The sequence below is a fragment of the Salvelinus namaycush genome, unplaced genomic scaffold (assembly GCF_016432855.1).
Source record: "Salvelinus namaycush isolate Seneca unplaced genomic scaffold, SaNama_1.0 Scaffold39, whole genome shotgun sequence".
Classification (NCBI taxonomy): Eukaryota; Metazoa; Chordata; class Actinopteri; order Salmoniformes; family Salmonidae; genus Salvelinus; species Salvelinus namaycush.
The window spans coordinates 232,347-257,612 of record NW_024060896.1 but is presented as its reverse complement, the minus strand read 5'-3'; the positions used below and the strand labels follow the sequence as shown (position 1 = coordinate 257,612).

Genomic DNA, 25,266 nt, shown 5'->3' with positions numbered 1-25,266 from the left:
TTCACTGTACCATACCTATTCCTGTTGCAGGCCCGCTGTACCATACTTATTCCTGTTGCAGGCTCACTGTACCATACTTATTCATGTTGCAGGCCCACTGTACCATACCTATTCCTATTGCAGGCTCACTGTACCATACTTATTCCTGTTGTAGGCCCACTGTACCATACCTATTCCTATTGCAGGCTCACTGTACCATACCTATTCCTGTTGCAGGCCCACTGTACCATACCTATTCCTGTTGCAGGCCCACTGTACCATACTTATTCCTGTTGCGGGCTCACTGTACCGTACCTATTCCTATTGCAATAGTGAAAGCTGATCTCACTATGCCATACTTCCTCCCATTCTAAACGTGTTAGATGTTGATGTGTTGTTGTTGACACGGTTGTTGTTGTGTTGGACAGAGAACCTGCAGGCATGGTTCAGGGAGATCTCTAAGCAGATAGAGTCTCTGAACTACGAGGACTCCACCGCTGCAGGCAGGAAGACCGTTCAGCTGATACAGGCCCTCGTAGAGGTGAGGCTCGGAAATTCAACACAAACAACGACGACTAGAAAGTGAACAAGAGTACATGCACTGTAGTTATTTTATTTTATCTCTGGGTTACACACTTAGTGACCGTTACATGGTAACACTCTTAGTGACGTTACATGGTAACACTCTTAGTGACCGTTACATGGTAACACTCTTAGTGACGTTACATGGTAACACTCTTAGTGACTGTTACATGGTAACACTCTTAGTGACCGTTACATGGTAACACTCTTAGTGACCGTTACATGGTAACACTCTTAGTGACCGTTACATGGTAACACTCTTAGTGACCGTTACATGGTAACACTCTTAGTGACCGTTACATGGTAACACTCTTAGTGACCGTTACATGGTAACACTCTTAGTGACCGTTACATGGTAACACTCTTAGTGACCGTTACATGATCAGTATATTACATGGTAACACTCTTAGTGATCGTTACATAATCATTATATTTCATGGTGATTACATGGTAACACTCTTAGTGACCGTCACATGATCATTATATTACATGGTAACACGCTTAGTGACCGTTACATGATCATTATATTACATGGTAACACTCTTAGTGACCGTTACATGATCATTATATTACATGGCAACACTCTTAGTGACCGTTACATGATCATTATATTACATGGTAACACTCTTAGTGACCGTTACATGATCATTATATTACACAGTGATTACATGGTAACACTCTTAGTGACCGTTACATGATCATTGCATTACACAGTGATTACATGGTAACACTCTTAGTGACCGTTACATGATCATTATATTACACGGTGATTACATGGTAACACTCTTAGTGACCGTTACATGATCATTATATTACACAGTGATTACATGATGTTGCTTTGTCCAAAAATATGTTGCAACGTTTTAGTGAAAAGCTCAACTTTTCTCATGTTCATTCTAACAGCCAGGTGGATAAGAGACTTGGAAGTGTGGAAACAGGAGACTATATAAACCCTGACTTCCTGTCCTCTCCTTACCTATAAACCCTGACTTCCTGTCCTCTCCTTACCTATAAACCCTGACTTCCTGTCCTCTCCTTACCTATAAACCCTGACTTCCTGTCCTCTCCTTACCTATAAACCCTGACTTCCTGTCCTCTCCTTACCTATAAACCCTGACTTCCTGTCCTCTCCTTACCTATAAACCCTGACTTCCTGTCCTCTCCTTACCTATAAACCCTGACTTCCTGTCCTCTCCTTACCTATAAACCCTGACTTCCTGTCCTCTCCTTACCTATAAACCCTGACTTCCTGTCCTCTCCTTACCTATAAACCCTGACTTCCTGTCCTCTCCTTACCTATAAACCCTGACTTCCTGTCCGCTCCTTACCTATAAACCCTGACTTCCTGTCCGCTCCTTACCTATATAGCCTGACTTCCTGTCCGCTCCTTACCTATAAACCCTGACTTCCTGTCCGCTCCTTACCTATAAACCCTGACTTTCTGTCCTCTCCTTACCTATAAACCCTGACTTCCTGTCCTCTCCTTACCTATAAACCCTGACTTCCTGTCCTCTCCTTACCTATAAACCCTGACTTCCTGTCCTCTCCTTACCTATAAACCCTGACTTCCTGTCCTCTCCTTACCTATAAACCCTGACTTCCTGTCCTCTCCTTACCTATAAACCCTGACTTCCTGTCCTCTCCTTACCTATAAACCCTGACTTCCTGTCCTCTCCTTACCTATAAACCCTGACTTCCTGTCCTCTCCTTACCTATAAACCCTGACTTCCTGTCCTCTCCTTACCTATAAACCCTGACTTCCTGTCCTCTCCTTACCTATAAACCCTGACTTCCTGTCCTCTCCTTACCTATAAACCCTGACTTCCTGTCCTCTCCTTACCTATAAACCCTGACTTCCTGTCCTCTCCTTACCTATAAACCCTGACTTCCTCTCCTTACCTATAAACCCTGACTTCCTCTCCTTACCTATAAACCCTGACTTCCTCTCCTTACCTATAAACCCTGACTTCCTCTCCTTACCTATAAACCCTGACTTCCTCTCCTTACCTATAAACCCTGACTTCCTGTCCTCTCCTTACCTATAAACCCTGACTTCCTGTCCTCTCCTTACCTATATAGCCTGACTTCCTCTCCTTACCTATAAACCCTGATTTCCTGTCATCTCCTTACCTATATAGCCTGACTTCCTGTCCTCTCCTTACCTATATAGCCTGACTTCCTGTCCTCTCCTTACCTATATAGCCTGACTTCCTGTCCTCTCCTTACCTATAAACCCTGATTTCCTGTCCTCTCCTTACCTATGAACCCTGACTTCCTGTCCTCTCCTTACCTATATAGCCTGACTTCCTCTCCTTACCTATAAACCCTGATTTCCTGTCATCTCCTTACCTATATAGCCTGACTTCCTGTCCTCTCCTTACCTATAAAGCCTGACTTCCTGTCCTCTCCTTACCTATGAACCCTGATTTCCTGTCCTCTCCTTACCTATGAACCCTGACTTCCTGTCCTCTCCTTACCTATAAACCCTGACTTCCTGTCCTCTCCTTACCTATAAACCCTGACTTCCTGTCCTCTCCTTACCTATAAACCCTGACTTCCTGTCCTCTCCTTACCTATAAACCCTGACTTCCTGTCCTCTCCTAACCTATAAACCCTGACTTCCTGTCCCCTCCTTACCTGTGCTCAGGTTCAGGAGTTCCACCAGTTGGAGTCCAACCTGCAGGTGTGTCAGTTTCTGGCTGACACCAGGAAGTTCCTTCACCAGATGATCAGAACTATCAACATCAAGGAGGAGGTCCTGATCACCATGCAGATAGTAGGAGACCTGTCCTATGCATGGCAGATCATAGACAGGTAGGGGTTATAAATGTCTTATGAATGGGTTATGTATGGGTTATGAATGGTCCTGATCACCATGCAGATAGTAGGAGACCTGTCCTACACATGGCAGATCATAGACAGGTACACACTGACCAACTACACATTACCAGTTTCATGATGACATAGTCAGATCTCTCTTGCAAATAAGATCTCAGTGAGACCAACCTGATCAAATAAGATCTCAGTGAGACTAACCTGGTCAAATAAGAACCCGGTGAGTCTAACCTGGTCAAATAAGAACCCGGTGAGTCTAACCTGGTCAAATAAGAACCCGGTGAGACTAACCTGGTCAAATAAGATCTCAGTGAGACTAACCTGGTCAAATAAGAACCCGGTGAGACTAACCTGGTCAAATAAGAACCCGGCGAGACTAGCCTGGTCAAATATGATTTCAGTGAGACTAACCTGGTCAAATAAGAACCCGGTGAGACTAACCTGGTCAAATATGATTTCAGTGAGACTAACCTGGTCAAATAAGAACCCGGTGAGACTAACCTGGTCAAATAAGAACCCGGTGAGACTAACCTGGTCAAATAAGAACCCGGTGAGACTAACCTGGTCAAATAAGAACCCGGTGAGACTAACCTGGTCAAATAAGAACCCGGTGAGACCAACCTGGTCAAATAAGAACCCGGTGAGACTAACCTGGTCAAATATGATTTCAGTGAGACTAACCTGGTCAAATAAGAACCCGGTGAGACTAACCTGGTCAAATAAGAACCCGGCGAGACTAACCTGGTCAAATATGATTTCAGTGAGACTAACCTGGTCAAATAAGAACCCGGTGAGACTAACCTGGTCAAATAAGAACCCGGCGAGACTAACCTGGTCAAATAAGATAATATATAAATTTGAATGTTTTTCTCTGGTTGTTTTCCCAGCTTCACGTCCATCATGCAGGAGAGTATCAGAGTGAACCCATCTATGGTGACCAAACTACGAGCAACCTTCCTGAAGGTCAACCATTCACTACTCAGACAAACAGTTCATTTAGTAGAGTACACAGGTTCCTCCCCTAAACAAGAAAAAAGGTATTTCCTGTTTGAAAACATGCATTCTGTAACGAGTGTTGTTATTGATCCTTGTTACCAGTTGGCGTCTGCGTTGGACCTGCCTCTGCTGCGTATCAACCAGGCTAACAGTCCGGATCTGCTCAGTGTTTCTCAGTTCTACTCCGGGGAACTGGTGACCTACGTCAGAAAGGTATGGTCCCGGAGAGCAGGAATCCTGAATCTCTAATCTACCCCCATCCCCTACTCCCTACCCCCTACTCCCTACCCCCATCCCCTACTCCCTACCCCCATTCCCTACCCCCAGCCCCTACTCCCTACCCCCATCCCCTACTCCCTACCCCCATCCCCTACTCCCTACCCCCATCCCCTACTCCCTACCCCCAGCCCCTACTCCCTACCTCCATCCCCTACTCCCTACTCCCTACCCCCAGCCCCTACTCCCTACCCTCAGCCCCTACTCCCTACCCTCAGCCCCTCCTCCCTACCCCCAGCCCCTACTCCCTACCCCCAGCCCCTACTCCCTACCCCCAGCCCCTACTCCCTACCCTCAGCCCCTACTCCCTACCCTCAGCCCCTACTCCCTACCCCAACTCCCTACCCCCACTCCCTACCCCCAGCCCCTACTCCCTACCCCATCCCCTACTCCCTACCCTCAGCCCCTACTCCCTACCCTCAGCCCCTCCTCCCTACCCTCAGCCCCTCCTCCCTACCCTCAGCCCCCTCTCCCTACCCCCAGTCCCTACCCCCAGTCCCTGCTCCGACCCCCTACTCCCTAACCCCACCCTCTACAGATCATCATCCCTGAGAGCGTGTTTCCTCTACTCTCCACTAGGTGTTACAGATCATCCCTGAGAGCGTGTTTCCTCTACTCTCCACTAGGTGTTACAGATCATCCCTGAGAGTGTGTTTCCTCTACTCTCCACTAGGTGTTACAGATCATCCCTGAGAGCATGTTTCCTCTACTCTCCACTAGGTGTTACAGATCATCCCTGAGAGCGTGTTTCCTCTACTCTCCACTAGGTGTTACAGATCCTCCCTGAGAGCGTGTTTCCTCTACTCTCCACTAGGTGTTACAGATCATCCCTGAGAGCGTGTTTCCTCTACTCTCCACTAGGTGTTACAGATCCTCCCTGAGAGCGTGTTCCCTCTACTCTCCACTAGGTGTTACAGATCATCCCTGAGAGCGTGTTTCCTCTACTCTCCACTAGGTGTTACAGATCATCCCTGAGAGCGTGTTTCCTCTACTCTCCACTAGGTGTTACAGATCATCCCTGAGAGCGTGTTTCCTCTCCTCTCCACTAGGTGTTACAGATCATCCCTGAGAGCATGTTTCCTCTACTCTCCACTAGGTGTTACAGATCATCATCCCTGAGAGCATGTTTCCTCTACTCTCCACTAGGTGTTACAGATCATCCCTGAGAGCATGTTTCCTCTACTCTCCACTAGGTGTTACAGATCATCCCTGAGAGCATGTTTCCTCTACTCTCCACTAGGTGTTACAGATCATCCCTGAGAGCGTGTTTCCTCTACTCTCCACTAGGTGTTACAGATCATCCCTGAGAGCATGTTTCCTCTACTCTCCACTAGGTGTTACAGATCATCCCTGAGAGCGTGTTTCCTCTACTCTCCACTAGGTGTTACAGATCATCATCCCTGAGAGCGTGTTTCCTCTACTCTCCACTAGGTGTTACAGATCATCCCTGAGAGCATGTTTCCTCTACTCTCCACTAGGTGTTACAGATCATCCCTGAGAGCGTGTTTCCTCTACTCTCCACTAGGTGTTACAGATCATCCCTGAGAGCGTGTTTCCTCTACTCTCCACTAGGTGTTACAGATCATCCCTGAGAGCGTGTTTCCTCTACTCTCCACTAGGTGTTACAGATCTTCCCTGAGAGCGTGTTTCCTCTACTCTCCACTAGGTGTTACAGATCATCCCTGAGAGCGTGTTTCCTCTACTCTCCACTAGGTGTTACAGATCATCCCTGAGAGCGTGTTTCCTCTACTCTCCACTAGGTGTTACAGATCATCCCTGAGAGCGTGTTTCCTCTACTCTCCACTAGGTGTTACAGATCATCCCTGAGAGCGTGTTTCCTCTACTCTCCACTAGGTGTTACAGATCATCATCCCTGAGAGCGTGTTTCCTCTACTCTCCACTAGGTGTTACAGATCATCCCTGAGAGTGTGTTTCCTCTACTCTCCACTAGGTGTTACAGATCATCCCTGAGAGCGTGTTTCCTCTACTCTCCACTAGGTGTTACAGATCATCCCTGAGAGCGTGTTTCCTCTACTCTCCACTAGGTGTTACAGATCATCCCTGAGAGCGTGTTTCCTCTACTCTCCACTAGGTGTTACAGATCATCCCTGAGAGCGTGTTTCCTCTACTCTCCACTAGGTGTTACAGATCATCCCTGAGAGCATGTTTCCTCTACTCTCCACTAGGTGTTACAGATCATCATCCCTGAGAGCGTGTTTCCTCTACTCTCCACTAGGTGTTACAGATCATCATCCCTGAGAGTGTGTTTCCTCTACTCTCCACTAGGTGTTACAGATCATCCCTGAGAGCGTGTTTCCTCTACTCTCCACTAGGTGTTACAGATCATCCCTGAGAGCGTGTTTCCTCTACTCTCCACTAGGTGTTACAGATCATCCCTGAGAGCGTGTTTCCTCTACTCTCCACTAGGTGTTACAGATCATCCCTGAGAGCGTGTTTCCTCTACTCTCCACTAGGTGTTACAGATCATCCCTGAGAGCGTGTTTCCTCTACTCTCCACTAGGTGTTACAGATCATCCCTGAGAGCGTGTTTCCTCTACTCTCCACTAGGTGTTACAGATCATCATCCCTGAGAGCATGTTTCCTCTACTCTCCACTAGGTGTTACAGATCATCCCTGAGAGCGTGTTTCCTCTACTCTCCACTAGGTGTTACAGATCATCATCCCTGAGAGCGTGTTTCCTCTACTCTCCACTAGGTGTTACAGATCATCCCTGAGAGCGTGTTTCCTCTACTCTCCACTAGGTGTTACAGATCATCCCTGAGAGCGTGTTTCCTCTACTCTCCACTAGGTGTTACAGATCATCATCCCTGAGAGCGTGTTTCCTCTACTCTCCACTAGGTGTTACAGATCATCCCTGAGAGCATGTTTCCTCTACTCTCCACTAGGTGTTACAGATCATCCCTGAGAGCGTGTTTCCTCTACTCTCCACTAGGTGTTACAGATCATCCCTGAGAGCATGTTTCCTCTACTCTCCACTAGGTGTTACAGATCATCATCCCTGAGAGCGTGTTTCCTCTACTCTCCACTAGGTGTTACAGATCATCCCTGAGAGCGTGTTTCCTCTACTCTCCACTAGGTGTTACAGATCATCCCTGAGAGCGTGTTTCCTCTACTCTCCACTAGGTGTTACAGATCATCCCTGAGAGCGTGTTTCCTCTACTCTCCACTAGGTGTTACAGATCATCATCCCTGAGAGCGTGTTTCCTCTACTCTCCACTAGGTGTTACAGATCCTCCCTGAGAGCGTGTTTCCTCTACTCTCCACTAGGTGTTACAGATCATCCCTGAGAGCATGTTCACCTCCCTGGCTAAGATCATCAAGCTGCAGATCCATGCCATCATGGAGGTTCCCACCAGACTGGACAAGGACAAGCTGAAGGACTACGCCCAGCTGGGGGCTCGCTACGAGGTCAGAGGTCATTTATGGTCCTGTGTGAATCAGTCGGAAGAGCATATATAACTAGGACCTATAGTAGTGACTATAACTAGGACCTATAGTAGTGACTATAACTAGGACCTATAGTATAACTAGGACCTATAGTAGTGACTATAACTAGGACCTATAGTATAACTAGGACCTATAGTAGTGACTATAACTAGGACCTATACTATAACTAGGACCTATGGTAGTGACTATAACCCGGACCTATACTATAACTAGGACCTATAGTAGTGACTATAACTAGGACCTATAGTAGTGACTATAACTAGGACCTACACTATAACTAGGACCTATGGTAGTGACTATAACTAGGACCTACACTATAACTAGGACCTATAGTATAACTAGGACCTATACTATAACTAGGACCTACACTATAACTAGGACCTATAGTATAACTAGGACCTATAGTAGTGACTATAACTAGGACCTATAGTAGTGACTATAACTAGGACCTATACTATAACTAGGACCTATAGTATAACTAGGACCTATAGTAGTGACTATAACTAGGACCTATAGTAGTGACTATAACTAGGACCTGTAGTAGTGACTATAACTAGGACCTATAGTAGTGACTATAACTAGGACCTATACTATAACTAGGACCTATAGTAGTGACTATAACTAGGACCTATACTATAACTAGGACCTATAGTAGTGACTATAACTAGGACCTATACTATAACTAGGACCTATAGTAGTGACTATAACTAGGACCTATAGTAGTGACTATAACTAGGACCTATACTATAACTAGGACCTATAGTAGTGACTATAACTAGGACCTATAGTATAACTAGGACCTATAGTAGTGACTATAACTAGGACCTATAGTAGTGACTATAACTAGGACCTGTACTATAACTAGGACCTATAGTAGTGACTATAACTAGGACCTATAGTATAACTAGGACCTATAGTAGTGACTCTAACTAGGAGCCAGAGTTTCCCTGTCTAGGTTCCTGGCCCCTAACTGTGCAGAGGGAGCAGATGCTCACTGAGTCTCCCCAACCCGTTCCTCTCTGGCTCAATGGAGCAGTGTTTTCTACAGCTGAACATCCTGGACTTGATTTTCTCACAGGTTGCCAAACTCACCCACGCCATCTCCATCTTTACTGAAGGGATTCTGATGATGAAGACCACGCTGGTTGGAATCATCAAGGTCAGTTTTTAAATTTAAAACGGGTTTATGCAACCGTTGTTTTAGATATATTGACGGCAGGTAGCCTAGTGGTTAGAGAGGGGAGGCAGGTAGCCTAGTGGTTAGAGGGGGGAGGCAGGTAGCCTAGTGGTTAGAGGGGGGAGGCAGGTAGCCTAGTGGTTAGAGGGGGGAGGCAGGTAGCCTAGTGGTTAGAGGGGGGAGGCAGGTAGCCTAGTGGTTAGAGGGGGGAGGCAGGTAGCCTAGTGGTTAGAGGGGGGAGGCAGGTAGCCTAGTGGTTAGAGGGGGGAGGCAGGTAGCCTAGTGGTTAGAGGGGGGAGGCAGGTAGCCTAGTGGTTAGAGGGGGGAGGCAGGTAGCCTAGTGGTTAGAGGGGGGAGGCAGGTAGCCTAGTGGTTAGAGGGGGGAGGCAGGTAGCCTAGTGGTTAGAGGGGGGAGGCAGGTAGCCTAGTGGTTAGAGGGGGGAGGCAGGTAGCCTAGTGGTTAGAGGGGGGAGGCAGGTAGCCTAGTGGTTAGAGGGGGGAGGCAGGTAGCCTAGTGGTTAGAGGGGGGAGGCAGGTAGCCTAGTGGTTAGAGGGGGGAGGCAGGTAGCCTAGTGGTTAGAGCAGGTAGCCTAGTGGTTAGAGCAGGTAGCCTAGTGGTTAGAGCAGGTAGCCTAGTGGTTAGAGCAGGTAGCCTAGTGGTTAGAGCAGGTAGCCTAGTGGTTAGAGCAGGTAGCCTAGTGGTTAGAGCAGGTAGCCTAGTGGTTAGAGCAGGTAGCCTAGTGGTTAGAGCAGGTAGCCTAGTGGTTAGAGCAGGGAGCCTAGTGGTTAGAGCAGGGAGCCTAGTGGTTAGAGCAGGGAGCCTAGTGGTTAGAGCAGGGAGCCTAGTGGTTAGAGCAGGAGTGGTTAGAGCAGGGAGCCTAGTGGTTAGAGCAGGTAGCCTAGTGGTTAGAGGGGGGAGGCAGGTAGCCTAGTGGTTAGAGGGGGGAGGCAGGTAGCCTAGTGGTTAGAGGGGGGAGGCAGGTAGCCTAGTGGTTAGAGGGGGGAGGCAGGTAGCCTAGTGGTTAGAGGGGGTAGCCTAGTGGTTAGAGGAGGTAGCCTAGTGGTTAGAGGAGGTAGCCTAGTGGTTAGAGGGGGGAGGCAGGTAGCCTAGTGGTTAGAGGGGGGAGGCAGGTAGCCTAGTGGTTAGAGGGGGGAGGCAGGTAGCCTAGTGGTTAGAGCAGGTAGCCTAGTGGTTAGAGGGGGGAGGCAGGTAGCCTAGTGGTTAGAGAGGGGAGGCAGGTAGCCTAGTGGTTAGAGCAGGTAGCCTAGTGGTTAGAGGGGGGAGGCAGGTAGCCTAGTGGTTAGAGGGGGGAGGCAGGTAGCCTAGTGGTTAGAGGGGGGAGGCAGGTAGCCTAGTGTGGTTAGAGGGGGGAGGCAGGTAGCCTAGTGGTTAGAGGGGGGAGGCAGGTAGCCTAGTGGTTAGAGGGGGGAGGCAGGTAGCCTAGTGGTTAGAGCAGGTAGCCTAGTGGTTAGAGGGGGGAGGCAGGTAGCCTAGTGGTTAGAGGGGGGAGGCAGGTAGCCTAGTGGTTAGAGAGGGGAGGCAGGTAGCCTAGTGGTTAGAGAGGGGAGGCAGGTAGCCTAGTGGTTAGAGAGGGGAGGCAGGTAGCCTAGTGGTTAGAGAGGGGAGGCAGGTAGCCTAGTGGTTAGAGCAGGTAGCCTAGTGGTTAGAGCAGGTAGCCTAGTGGTTAGAGCAGGTAGCCTAGTGGTTAGAGGGGGGAGGCAGGTAGCCTAGTGGTTAGAGGGGGGAGGCAGGTAGCCTAGTGGTTAGAGAGGGGAGGCAGGTAGCCTAGTGGTTAGAGGGGGGAGGCAGGTAGCCTAGTGGTTAGAGGGGGGAGGCAGGTAGCCTAGTGGTTAGAGGGGGGAGGCAGGTAGCCTAGTGGTTAGAGCAGGTAGCCTAGTGGTTAGAGCAGGTAGCCTAGTGGTTAGAGCAGGTAGCCTAGTGGTTAGAGCAGGTAGCCTAGTGGTTAGAGCAGGTAGCCTAGTGGTTAGAGCAGGTAGCCTAGTGGTTAGAGAGGGGAGGCAGGTAGCCTAGTGGTTAGAGGGGAGGCAGGTAGCCTAGTGGTTAGAGAGGGGAGGCAGGTAGCCTAGTGGTTAGAGCAGGTAGCCTAGTGGTTAGAGGGGGGAGGCAGGTAGCCTAGTGGTTAGAGGGGGGAGGCAGGTAGCCTAGTGGTTAGAGGGGGGAGGCAGGTAGCCTAGTGGTTAGAGGGGGGAGGCAGGTAGCCTAGTGGTTAGAGGGGGGAGGCAGGTAGCCTAGTGGTTAGAGGGGGGAGGCAGGTAGCCTAGTGGTTAGAGGGGGGAGGCAGGTAGCCTAGTGGTTAGAGCAGGTAGCCTAGTGGTTAGAGGGGGGAGGCAGGTAGCCTAGTGGTTAGAGCAGGTAGCCTAGTGGTTAGAGGGGGGAGGCAGGTAGCCTAGTGGTTAGAGGGGGGAGGCAGGTAGCCTAGTGGTTAGAGCAGGTAGCCTAGTGGTTAGAGGGGGGAGGCAGGTAGCCTAGTGGTTAGAGCAGGTAGCCTAGTGGTTAGAGGGGGGAGGCAGGTAGCCTAGTGGTTAGAGGGGGGAGGCAGGTAGCCTAGTGGTTAGAGGGGGGAGGCAGGTAGCCTAGTGGTTAGAGGGGGGAGGCAGGTAGCCTAGTGGTTAGAGGGGGGAGGCAGGTAGCCTAGTGGTTAGAGCAGGTAGCCTAGTGGTTAGAGCAGGTAGTCTAGTGGTTAGAGGGGGGAGGCAGGTAGCCTAGTGGTTAGAGGGGGGAGGCAGGTAGCCTAGTGGTTAGAGGGGGGAGGCAGGTAGCCTAGTGGTTAGAGGGGGGAGGCAGGTAGCCTAGTGGTTAGAGGGGGGAGGCAGGTAGCCTAGTGGTTAGAGGGGGGAGGCAGGTAGCCTAGTGGTTAGAGAGGGGAGGCAGGTAGCCTAGTGGTTAGAGAGGGGAGGCAGGTAGCCTAGTGGTTAGAGAGGGGAGGCAGGTAGCCTAGTGGTTAGAGGGGGGAGGCAGGTAGCCTAGTGGTTAGAGGGGGGAGGCAGGTAGCCTAGTGGTTAGAGGGGGGAGGCAGGTAGCCTAGTGGTTAGAGAGGGGAGGCAGGTAGCCTAGTGGTTAGAGGGGGGAGGCAGGTAGCCTAGTGGTTAGAGGGGGGAGGCAGGTAGCCTAGTGGTTAGAGGGGGGAGGCAGGTAGCCTAGTGGTTAGAGAGGGGAGGCAGGTAGCCTAGTGGTTAGAGCAGGTAGCCTAGTGGTTAGAGGGGGGAGCCTAGTGGTTAGAGGGGGGAGGCAGGTAGCCTAGTGGTTAGAGGGGGGAGGCAGGTAGCCTAGTGGTTAGAGGGGGGAGGCAGGTAGCCTAGTGGTTAGAGGGGGGAGGCAGGTAGCCTAGTGGTTAGAGCAGGTAGCCTAGTGGTTAGAGCAGGTAGCCTAGTGGTTAGAGGGGGGAGGCAGGTAGCCTAGTGGTTAGAGGGGGGAGGCAGGTAGCCTAGTGGTTAGAGGGGGGAGGCAGGTAGCCTAGTGGTTAGAGGGGGGAGGCAGGTAGCCTAGTGGTTAGAGGGGGGAGGCAGGTAGCCTAGTGGTTAGAGGGGGGAGGCAGGTAGCCTAGTGGTTAGAGGGGGGAGGCAGGTAGCCTAGTGGTTAGAGGGGGGAGGCAGGTAGCCTAGTGGTTAGAGGGGGGAGGCAGGTAGCCTAGTGGTTAGAGGGGGGAGGCAGGTAGCCTAGTGGTTAGAGGGGGGAGGCAGGTAGCCTAGTGGTTAGAGGGGGGAGGCAGGTAGCCTAGTGGTTAGAGGGGGGAGGCAGGTAGCCTAGTGGTTAGAGGGGGGAGGCAGGTAGCCTAGTGGTTAGAGGGGGGAGCCTAGTGGTTAGAGGGGGGAGCCTCGTGGTTAGAGGGGGGAGCCTCGTGGTTAGAGGGGGGAGCCTCGTGGTTAGAGGGGGGAGCCTCGTGGTTAGAGGGGGGAGCCTAGTGGTTAGAGGGGGGAGGCAGGTAGCCTAGTGGTTAGAGGGGGGGGGGGGACAGGTAGCCTAGTGGTTAGAGGGGGGAGCCTAGTGGTTAGAGGGGGGAGCCTAGTGGTTAGAGGGGGGAGCCTAGTGGTTAGAGGGGGGAGCCTAGTGGTTAGAGGGGGGAGCCTAGTGGTTAGAGGGGGGAGCCTAGTGGTTAGAGGGGGGAGGGGACAGGTAGCCTAGTGGTTAGAGGGGGGAGGCAGGTAGCCTAGTGGTTAGAGGGGGGAGGCAGGGAGACTAGTGGTTAGAGGGGGGGGACAGGTAGCCTAGTGGTTAGAGCGTCGGACTAGTAACAGAAAGGTTGCTAGATCGAATCCCCGAGCTGACAAGGTAAAAAATCTGTCGTTCTGCCCCTGAACAAGGCAGTTAACCCAATGTTCCCCGGTAGGCAATCATTGTAAAATAATAATTTGTTCTTAATTGACTTGCCTCGTTTAAATAAAGGTTAAATAAAATAAAAATATATCTTTATAATTGAGAAAATGTGTCTAAATGCAGAAGTCTTACCTTTTTCGTGGCGTCTCTTCAGGTGGATCCCAAGCAGCTCCTGGAAGATGGTATCAGGAAGGAGTTGGTGAGAAGAGTAGCCTACGCTCTTCACAAAGGACTTATCTTTAACCCCAAGGCTAAGGTGAGATATCTGACCATGACGCAACACAATATCAACCGTTCCCGAGGCTGCTATCGAGTGGCGCAGCGGTCTAAGGCACTGCATCTCAGTGCAAGAGGCGTCACTACAGTCCCTGGTTCGATTCCGGGCTGTATCACATCCGGTCCGTGATTGAGAGTCCAATAGGGTGGCGCACAATTGACCCAGCGTCGTCCGGGTTTGGCCGGTGTAGGCCGTCCATTGTAAATATGAATTGTTTTTTAACGGACTTGCCCTAGTTAAATAAAGGTTACATTTATAAATAAATCCACAGTACCATTCAAGGTTAACCGTCACTTTAAAAAGTTTAATTTCAGTGTCTGAAGTATCAGTTTGTTTCAGGTTTTATTCATGACAGAATATAAAACAAAGTTGTCTGCTAACTTGAAAATGTAAAAGTGTTTCAGAATATTAATCCTGGTCCAATCTCACACCTGGTAAAGACCAGTGAGTTGATGCCGAAGCTCAAGGAGATGGCAGCCACCATGGATGGGTTCTACCGGTCCTTTGAGTACATCCAGGATTACGTCTCCATCTACGGCCTGAAGATCTGGCAGGAAGAGGTCTCTCGTATCATCAACTACAACGTGGAGCAGGAGTGCAACAGCTTCCTGCGCACCAAGGTTTGACCTTTATACAGTCACATGACTCTTTCCTCTACTCTCCACTAGGTGTGACCCGAGGCTATATACAGGAGTGCAACAGCTTCCTGCGCACCAAGGTTTGACCTTTATACAGTCACATGACTCTTTCCTCTACTCTCCACTAGGTTTGACCCGAGGCTATATACAGGAGTGCAACAGCTTCCTGCGCACCAAGGTTTGACCTTTATACAGTCACATGACTCTTTCCTCTACTCTCCACTAGGTGTGACCCGAGGCTATATACAGGAGTGCAACAGCTTCCTGCGCACCAAGGTTTGACCTTTATACAGTCACATGACTCTTTCCTCTACTCTCCACTAGGTGTGACCCGAGGCTATATACAGGAGTGCAACAGCTTCCTGCGCACCAAGGTTTGACCTTTATACAGTCACATGACTCTTTCCTCTACTCTCCACTAGGTGTGACCCGAGGCTATATACAGGAGTGCAACAGCTTCCTGCGCACCAAGGTTTGACCTTTATACAGTCACATGACTCTTTCCTCTACTCTCCACTAGGTGTGACCCGAGGCTATATACAGGAGTGCAACAGCTTCCTGCGCACCAAGGTTTGACCTTTATACAGTCACATGACTCTTTCCTCTACTCTCCACTAGGTGTGACCCGAGGCTATATACAGGAGTGCAACAGCTTCCTGCGCACCAAGGTTTGACCTTTATACAGTCACATGACTCTTTCCTCTACTCTCCACTAGGTGTGACCCGAGGCTATATACAGGAGTGCAACAGCTTCCTGCGCACCAAGGTTTGACCTTTATACAGTCACATGACTCTTTCCTCTACTCTCCACTAGGTGTGACCCGAGGCTATATACAGGAGTGCAACAGCTTCCTGCGCACCAAGGTTTGACCTTTATACAGTCACATGACTCTTTCCTCTACTCTCCACTAGGTGTGACCCGAGGCTATATACAGGAGTGCAACAGCTTCCTGCGCACCAAGGTTTGACCTTTATACAGTCACATGACTCTTTCCTCTACTCTCCACTAGGTGTGACCCGAGGCTATATACAGGAGTGCAACAGCTTCCTGCGCACCAAGGTTTGACCTTTATACAGTCACATGACTCTTTCCTCTACTCTCCACTAGGTGTGACCCGAGGCTATATACAGGAGTGCAACAGCTTCCTGCGCACCAAGGTTTGACCTTTATACAGTCACATGACTCTTTCCTCTACTCTCCACTAGGTGTGACCCGAGGCTATATACAGGAGTGCAACAGCTTCCTGCGCACCAAGGTTTGACCTTTATACAGTCACATGACTCTTTCCTCTACTCTCCACTAGGTGTGACCCGAGGCTATATACAGGAGTGCAACAGCTTCCTGCGCACCAAGGTTTGACCTTTATACAGTCACATGACTCTTTCTTCTACTCTCCACTAGGTGTGACCCGAGGCTATATACAGGAGTGCAACAGCTTCCTACGCACCAAGGTTTGACCTTTATACAGTCACATGACTCTTTCTTCTACTCTCCACTAGGTGTGACCCGAGGCTATATACAGGAGTGCAACAGCTTCCTACGCACCAAGGTTTGACCTTTATACAGTCACATGACTCTTTCCTCTACTCTCCACTAGGTGTGACCCGAGGCTATATACAGGAGTGCAACAGCTTCCTACGCACCAAGGTTTGACCTTTATACAGTCACATGACTCTTTCTTCTACTCTCCACTAGGTTTGACCCGAGGCTATATACAGGAGTGCAACAGCTTCCTGCGCACCAAGGTTTGACCTTTATACAGTCACATGACTCTTTCCTCTACTCTCCACTAGGTGTGACCCGAGGCTATATACAGGAGTGCAACAGCTTCCTACGCACCAAGGTTTGACCTTTATACAGTCACATGACTCTTTCTTCTACTCTCCACTAGGTTTGACCCGAGGCTATATACAGGAGTGCAACAGCTTCCTGCGCACCAAGGTTTGACCTTTATACAGTCACATGACTCTTTCTTCTACTCTCCACTAGGTTTGACCCGAGGCTATATACAGGAGTGCAACAGCTTCCTACGCACCAAGGTTTGACCTTTATACAGTCACATGACTCTTTCTTCTACTCTCCACTAGGTTTGACCCGAGGCTATATACAGGAGTGCAACAGCTTCCTACGCACCAAGGTTTGACCTTTATACAGTCACATGACTCTTTCCTCTACTCTCCACTAGGTGTGACCCGAGGCTATATACAGTAGAGAGGCTACATACAGTAGAGAGGCTACATACAGTAGAGAGGCTACATACAGTAGAGAGGCTATATACAGTAGCGAGGCTATATACAGTAGCGAGGCTATATACAGTAGCGAGGCTATATACAGTAGAGAGGCTATATACAGTAGCGAGGCTATATACAGTAGAGAGGCTATATACAGTAGAGAGGCTATATACAGTAGAGAGGCTATATACAGTAGAGAGGCTATATACAGTAGAGAGGCTATATACAGTAGAGAGGCTCTATACAGTAGAGAGGCTCTATACAGCAGAGAGGCTCTATACAGCAGAGAGGCTCTATACAGCAGAGAGGCTCTATACAGCAGAGAGGCTCTATACAGCAGAGAGGCTATATACAGTAGAGAGGCTATATACAGTAGAGGGGCTATATACAGTAGAGGGGCTATATACAGTAGAGGGGCTATATACAGTAGAGGGGCTCTATACAGTAGAGGGGCTCTATACAGTAGAGGGGCTCTATACAGTAGAGGGGCTCTATACAGCAGAGAGGCTCTATACAGCAGAGAGGCTCTATACAGCAGAGAGGCTCTATACAGCAGAGAGGCTCTATACAGCAGAGAGGCTCTATACAGCAGAGAGGCTCTATACAGCAGAGAGGCTCTATACAGCAGAGAGGCTCTATACAGTAGAGAGGCTCTATACAGTAGAGAGGCTCTATACAGTAGAGAGGCTCTATACAGTAGAGAGGCTCTATACAGTAGAGAGGCTCTATACAGTAGAGAGGCTCTATACAGCAGAGAGGCTCTATACAGCAGAGAGGCTCTATACAGCAGAGAGGCTCTATACAGCAGCGAGGCTCTATACAGCAGCGAGGCTCTATACAGCAGAGAGGCTCTATACAGCAGAGAGGCTCTATACAGCAGAGAGGCTCTATACAGCAGAGAGGCTCTATACAGCAGAGAGGCTCTATACAGCAGAGAGGCTCTATACAGCAGAGAGGCTCTATACAGCAGAGAGGCTCTATACAGCAGAGAGGCTCTATACAGCAGAGAGGCTCTATACAGCAGAGAGGCTCTATACAGCAGAGAGGCTCTATACAGCAGAGAGGCTCTATACAGCAGAGAGGCTCTATATACAGCAGAGAGGCTCTATATACAGTAGAGAGGCTCTATATACAGTAGAGAGGCTCTATATACAGTAGAGAGGCTCTATATACAGTAGAGAGGCTCTATATACAGTAGAGAGGCTCTATATACAGTAGAGAGGCTCTATATACAGTAGAGAGGCTCTATAACAGTAGAGGGGCTCTATAACAGTAGAGGGGCTCTATAACAGTAGAGGGGCTCTATAACAGTAGAGGGGCTCTATAGCAGTAGAGGGGCTCTATAGCAGGAGAGGGGCTCTATGCAGCAGAGGGGGGCTCTATGCAGTAGAGGGGGGCTCTATACAGCAGAGGGGGGCTCTATACAGCAGAGGGGGGCTCTATACAGCAGAGAGGGGCTCTATACAGCAGAGGGGGGCTCTATACAGCAGAGGGGGGCTCTATACAGCAGAGGGGGGCTCTATACAGCAGAGGGGGGCTCTATACAGCAGAGGGGGGCTCTATACAGCAGAGGGGGGCTATATACAGCAGAGGGGGGCTCTATACAGCAGAGGGGGGCTCTATATACAGCAGAGGGGGGCTCTATATACAGCAGAGGGGGGCTCTATATACAGCAGAGGGGGGCTCTATATACAGCAGAGGGGGGCTCTATATACAGCAGAGGGGGGCTCTATATACAGCAGAGGGGGGCTCTATATACAGCAGAGGGGGGCTCTATATACAGCAGAGAGGGGCTCTATACAGTAGAGGGGCTCTATATACAGCAGAGGGGGGCTATATACAGCAGAGGGGGGCTATATACAGCAGAGGGGGGCTATATACAGCAGAGGGGGGCTATATACAGCAGAGGGGGGCTCTATATACAGCAGAGAGGGGCTCTATACAGTAGAGGGGCTCTATGCAGTAGAGGGGCTCTGTGCAGTAGAGAGGCTCTGTGCAGTAGAGAGGCTCTGTACAGTAGAGGGGCTATGTGCAGTAGAGGCTATATACAGTAGAGGGGCTCTGTACAGTAGAGAGGCTATATACAGCAGAGGCTATATACAGTAGAGGGGCTATGTGCAGTAGAGAGGCTATGTGCAGTAGAGAGGCTATGTGCAGTAGAGAGGCTCTGTGCAGTAGAGAGGCTCTGTACAGTAGAGAGGCTCTGTACAGTAGAGAGGCTCTATACAGTAGAGAGGGGCTCTATACAGTAGAGAGGGGCTCTATACAGTAGAGAGGGGCTCTATACAGTAGAGAGGGGCTCTATACAGTAGAGAGGGGCTCTATACAGTAGAGAGGCTATATGCAGTAGAGAGGCTATATGCAGTAGAGAGGCTCTATACAGTAGAGAGACTATATACAGTAGAGAGGCTCTATATACAGTATATATTAGCTGGTTGAATCAGGTTAGTTACAACTGGGAATTGGATTGAAAACCTACAGGAGAGTAGCTCTCCAGAAACAGGGTTGGGAGAGCCCTGGTTTAAATAATATACCTACTATTTAAACGGCTAATGTTCAGCTCTTTGTGTTTCTTAGATCCAGGATTGGCAGAGTGTCTACCAGTCGACCCATATCCCCATCCCCAAGTTCCCCTCGGTCGATGAGTCGGCCACCTTCATCGGGCGACTCTGTAGAGAGATCCTCCGCATCACAGACCCCAAGTAGGTGTCTCTCTCCGTGTCACCTTAGTGGCGTCAGTCTGTTAGCTTGTAGCTACACCACCTACTCATTCAAGGGTATTTCTTTATTTTTACTATTTTCTACATTGTAGAATAAAAAAATACTATGAAATAGCACGTATGGAATCATGTAGTAACCCAAAAAGTTTTTGAGATTTTTGAGATTCTTCAAAGTAGCCACCCTTTGCCTTGATGACAGCTTTGCACACTCTTGGCATTCTCTCAACCAGCTTCACCTGGAATGCTTTTCCAACAGTCATCAAGGCAAAGGGTGGCTATTTGAAGATTAGTTACGAAAGGTAGCGTTGGTGTTCTGTAACATGGCGTATACACGGTCGTGGATGTCTATTTTGGGTATACTCTCTTCTCAGTGCTTTTAAAATGTCTTAATGCAAAGCCTTTTACCTGTTACCTGTGTTCTCCCAGAGTGACGTGTTACATGGACCAGTTGAACACCTGGTACGACCTGAAGACCCACCAGGAGGTGACCAACAACCGCCTGTTCTCTGAGATACAGGACACCCTGGGGACCTTCGGCCTCAACGGGCTCGACAGGCTCCTCTGCTTCATGATCGTCAAGGAACTGCAGGTCACGTTGACATGATGTTATTGAAACCCAGCCTGCCGGCCTATGAATACTACTCTCCTATCTATTAGGATGCTATGGAATGTACTACCTCAGTCCTAACAACTAGTTAACCTTTTTTATTTAACCCGGTTGTACCATTTTGACTTCAAAACAATCATGATTTATTGAGGTCAATATCAGTTAGTTGTTATATTTTAATACAGATACTGTCATTCGTAGCTTCGCTTTTCTGTAGAGACATGGCCAGGCGTTATCATTCAACAAGCACATATTACATTGTGACTCGACTCACCTGTTTTCATTTTGAATACATTTAGAATCATTCAAGTGTTCCCGGTTCGTTATTGGTTCCGTAACACGACAGGGTTTTTTGTTTCCGTTAGAACTTCCTGTTGGTGTTTCAGAAGACCATCCTGAGAGACAAGGCTATGGTGGATGTCTTTAAAGCCATGCTGAGCTCTGTTAATCCCGTCAAAGGTATTGTGGGTAGGTATCAACAGCTCAGGAAGGATTCTTACCAGGGTGGTGTAAAACTTTTTGCAGTGGAAAACAAAAAATGAGTCATTTTCTTCCATTTGGTGCCAAGTGAACAGGAGCCAGAGATTATGACCAGGGAACATTAGGCTCCCACTGAACAGGACCCAGTGATTATGACCAGGGAACATTAGGCTCCCACTGAACAGGAGATGATGACCAGGGAACATTAGGCTCCCACTGAACAGGAGATGATGACCAGGGAACATTAGGCTCCTACTGAACAGGAGATTATGACCAGGGAACATTAGGCTCCCACTGAACAGGAGATGATGACCAGGGAACATTAGGCTCCCACTGAACAGGAGATGATGACCCAGGGAACATTATGCTCCCACTGAACAGGAGATTATGACCAGGGAACATTAGGCTCCCACTGAACAGGAGATTATGACCAGGGAACATTAGGCTCCCACTGAACAGGAGATTATGACCAGGGAACATTAGGCTCCCACTGAACAGGAGATGATGACCAGGGAACATTAGGCTCCCAATGAACAGGAGATTATGACCAGGGAACATTAGGCTCCCACTGAACAGGACCCAGAGATTATGACCAGGGAACATTAGGCTCCTACTGAGCAGGAGATTATGACCAGGGAACATTAGGCTCCCACTGAACAGGAGATTATGACCAGGGAACATTAGGCTCCCACTGAACAGGAGATGATGACCAGGGAACATTAGGCTCCCACTGAACAGGAGATGATGACCAGGGAACATTAGGCTCCTACTGAACAGGAGATTATGACCAGGGAACATTAGGCTCCCACTGAACAGGAGATGATGACCCAGGGAACATTATGCTCCCACTGAACAGGAGATTATGACCAGGGAACATTAGGCTCCCACTGAACAGGAGATTATGACCAGGGAACATTAGGCTCCCACTGAACAGGAGATTATGACCAGGGAACATTAGGCTCCCACTGAGCAGGAGATGATGACCAGGGAACATTAGGCTCCCAATGAACAGGAGATTATGACCAGGGAACATTAGGCTCCTACTGAGCAGGAGATTATGACCAGGGAACATTAGGCTCCCACTGAACAGGAGATTATGACCAGGGAACATTAGGCTCCCACTGAACAGGAGATTATGACCAGGGAACATTAGGCTCCCACTGAACAGGAGCCAGAGATTATGACCAGGGAACATTAGGCTCCCACTGAACAGGAGATGATGACCAGGGAACATTAGGCTCCTACTGAACAGGAGATGATGACCAGGGAACATTAGGCTCCCACTGAACAGGACCCAGAGATTATGACCAGGGAACATTAGGCTCCCACTGAACAGGACCCAGAGATTATGACCAGGGAACATTAGGCTCCCACTGAACAGGAGATGATGACCCAGGGAACATTAGGCTCCCACTGAACAGGACCCAGAGATTATGACCAGGGAACATTAGGCTCCCACTGAACAGGACCCAGAGATTATGACCAGGGAACATTAGGCTCCCACTGAACAGGAGATGATGACCAGGGAACATTAGGCTCCTACTGAACAGGAGATGATGACCAGGGAACATTAGGCTCCTACTGAACTGGAGATGATGACCAGGGAACATTAGGCTCCCACTGAACAGGAGATTATGACCAGGGAACATTAGGCTCCCACTGAACAGGAGATTATGACCAGGGAACATTAGGCTCCCGCTGAACAGATTATGACCAGGGAACATTAGGCTCCCACTGAACAGATTATGACCAGGGAACATTAGGCTCCCGCTGAACAGGAGATTATGACCAGGGAACATTATGCTCCCACTGAACAGGAGATTATGACCAGGGAACATTATGCTCCCACTGAACAGGAGATTATGACCAGGGAACATTAGGCTCCCACTGAACAGGAGATTATGACCAGGGAACATTAGGCTCCCAATGAACAGGAGATTATGACCAGGGAACATTAGGCTCCCACTGAACAGGAGATTATGACCAGGGAACATTAGGCTCCCACTGAACAGGAGATTATGACCAGGGAACATTAGGCTCCCACTGAACAGGACCCAGAGATGATGACCAGGGAACATTAGGCTCCCACTGAACAGGAGATTATGACCAGGGAACATTAGGCTCCCACTGAACAGGAGATGATGACCAGGGAACATTATGCTCCCAGTGAACAGGAGATGATGACCAGGGAACATTATGCTCCCACTGAACAGGAGATGATGACCAGGGAACATTAGGCTCCCACTGAACAGGAGATTATGACCAGGTAACATTAGGCTCCCACTGAACAGGAGATGATGACCAGGGAACATTATGCTCCCACTGAACAGGAGATTATGACCAGGGAACATTAGGCTCCCAATGAACAGGACCCAGAGATGATGACCAGGGAACATTAGGCTCCCACTGAACAGGAGATTATGACCAGGGAACATTAGGCTCCCAATGAACAGGACCCAGAGACGATGACCAGGGAACATTATGCTCCCACTGAACAGGAGATTATGACCAGGGAACATTATGCTCCCAGTGAACAGGAGATGATGACCAGGGAACATTAGGCTCCCACTGAACAGGAGATTATGACCAGGGAACATTAGGCTCTCACTGAACAGGAGATGATGACCAGGGAACATTAGGCTCCCACTGAACAGGAGATGATGACCAGGGAACATTAGGCTCCCACTGAACAGGAGATGATGACCAGGGAACATTAGGCTCCCACTGAACAGGAGATTATGACCAGGGAACATTAGGCTCCCACTGAACAGGACCCAGAGATGATGACCAGGGAACATTAGGCTCCCACTGAACAGGAGATGATGACCAGGGAACATTAGGCTCCCAGTGAACAGGACCCAGAGATTATGACCAGGGAACATTAGGCTCCCACTGAACAGGAGATGATGACCAGGGAACATTAGGCTCCTACTGAACAGGAGATGATGACCAGGGAACATTAGGCTCCCACTGAACAGGACCCAGAGATTATGACCAGGGAACATTAGGCTCCCACTGAACAGGACCCAGAGATTATGACCAGGGAACATTAGGCTCCCACTGAACAGGAGATGATGACCCAGGGAACATTAGGCTCCCACTGAACAGGACCCAGAGATTATGACCAGGGAACATTAGGCTCCCACTGAACAGGACCCAGAGATTATGACCAGGGAACATTATGCTCCCACTGAACAGGAGATGATGACCAGGGAACATTAGGCTCCTACTGAACAGGAGATGATGACCAGGGAACATTAGGCTCCTACTGAACTGGAGATGATGACCAGGGAACATTAGGCTCCCACTGAACAGGAGATTATGACCAGGGAACATTAGGCTCCCGCTGAACAGATTATGACCAGGGAACATTAGGCTCCCACTGAACAGATTATGACCAGGGAACATTAGGCTCCCGCTGAACAGGAGATTATGACCAGGGAACATTATGCTCCCACTGAACAGGAGATTATGACCAGGGAACATTATGCTCCCACTGAACAGGAGATTATGACCAGGGAACATTAGGCTCCCACTGAACAGGAGATTATGACCAGGGAACATTAGGCTCCCAATGAACAGGAGATTATGACCAGGGAACATTAGGCTCCCACTGAACAGGAGATTATGACCAGGGAACATTAGGCTCCCACTGAACAGGAGATTATGACCAGGGAACATTAGGCTCCCACTGAACAGGACCCAGAGATGATGACCAGGGAACATTAGGCTCCCACTGAACAGGAGATTATGACCAGGGAACATTAGGCTCCCACTGAACAGGAGATGATGACCAGGGAACATTATGCTCCCAGTGAACAGGAGATGATGACCAGGGAACATTATGCTCCCACTGAACAGGAGATGATGACCAGGGAACATTAGGCTCCCACTGAACAGGAGATTATGACCAGGTAACATTAGGCTCCCACTGAACAGGAGATGATGACCAGGGAACATTATGCTCCCACTGAACAGGAGATTATGACCAGGGAACATTAGGCTCCCAATGAACAGGACCCAGAGATGATGACCAGGGAACATTAGGCTCCCACTGAACAGGAGATTATGACCAGGGAACATTAGGCTCCCAATGAACAGGACCCAGAGACGATGACCAGGGAACATTATGCTCCCACTGAACAGGAGATTATGACCAGGGAACATTATGCTCCCAGTGAACAGGAGATGATGACCAGGGAACATTAGGCTCCCACTGAACAGGAGATTATGACCAGGGTACATTAGGCTCTCACTGAACAGGAGATGATGACCAGGGAACATTAGGCTCCCACTGAACAGGAGATGATGACCAGGGAACATTAGGCTCCCACTGAACAGGAGATGATGACCAGGGAACATTAGGCTCCCACTGAACAGGAGATTATGACCAGGGAACATTAGGCTCCCACTGAACAGGACCCAGAGATGATGACCAGGGAACATTAGGCTCCCACTGAACAGGAGATGATGACCAGGGAACATTAGGCTCCCAGTGAACAGGACCCAGAGATTATGACCAGGGAACATTATGCTCCCAGTGAACAGGAGATGATGACCAGGGAACATTATGCTCCCAGTGAACAGGACCCAGAGATGATGACCAGGGAACATTATGCTCCCACTGAACAGGAGATTATGACCAGGGAACATTAGGCTCCCA

The 25,266-nt window shown here is 49.3% G+C and overlaps 1 protein-coding gene across 6 annotated transcripts in view; it reads left to right on the top strand.

The window, feature by feature from the left end:
- The window catches only part of washc5 (WASH complex subunit 5), a 49,442-nt gene that overhangs the window by 10,259 nt on the left and 13,917 nt on the right, over window positions 1-25,266 (top strand). For 5 of the 6 annotated variants that reach the window (XM_038985891.1, XM_038985890.1, XM_038985895.1 and 2 more), the window contains exons 12-22: window positions 408-520; window positions 3,209-3,375; window positions 4,284-4,359; window positions 4,495-4,605; window positions 7,957-8,097; window positions 9,215-9,295; window positions 13,804-13,905; window positions 14,367-14,546; window positions 19,374-19,498; window positions 19,943-20,105; window positions 20,489-20,591. In XM_038985891.1, the coding sequence (XP_038841819.1) occupies window positions 408-520; window positions 3,209-3,375; window positions 4,284-4,359; window positions 4,495-4,605; window positions 7,957-8,097; window positions 9,215-9,295; window positions 13,804-13,905; window positions 14,367-14,546; window positions 19,374-19,498; window positions 19,943-20,105; window positions 20,489-20,591 (1,362 nt within the window). The remainder of the gene's footprint in view (window positions 1-407; window positions 521-3,208; window positions 3,376-4,283; window positions 4,360-4,494; window positions 4,606-7,956; window positions 8,098-9,214; window positions 9,296-13,803; window positions 13,906-14,366; window positions 14,547-19,373; window positions 19,499-19,942; window positions 20,106-20,488; window positions 20,592-25,266) is intronic. The other variant, XM_038985893.1, reaches the window with a different exon arrangement.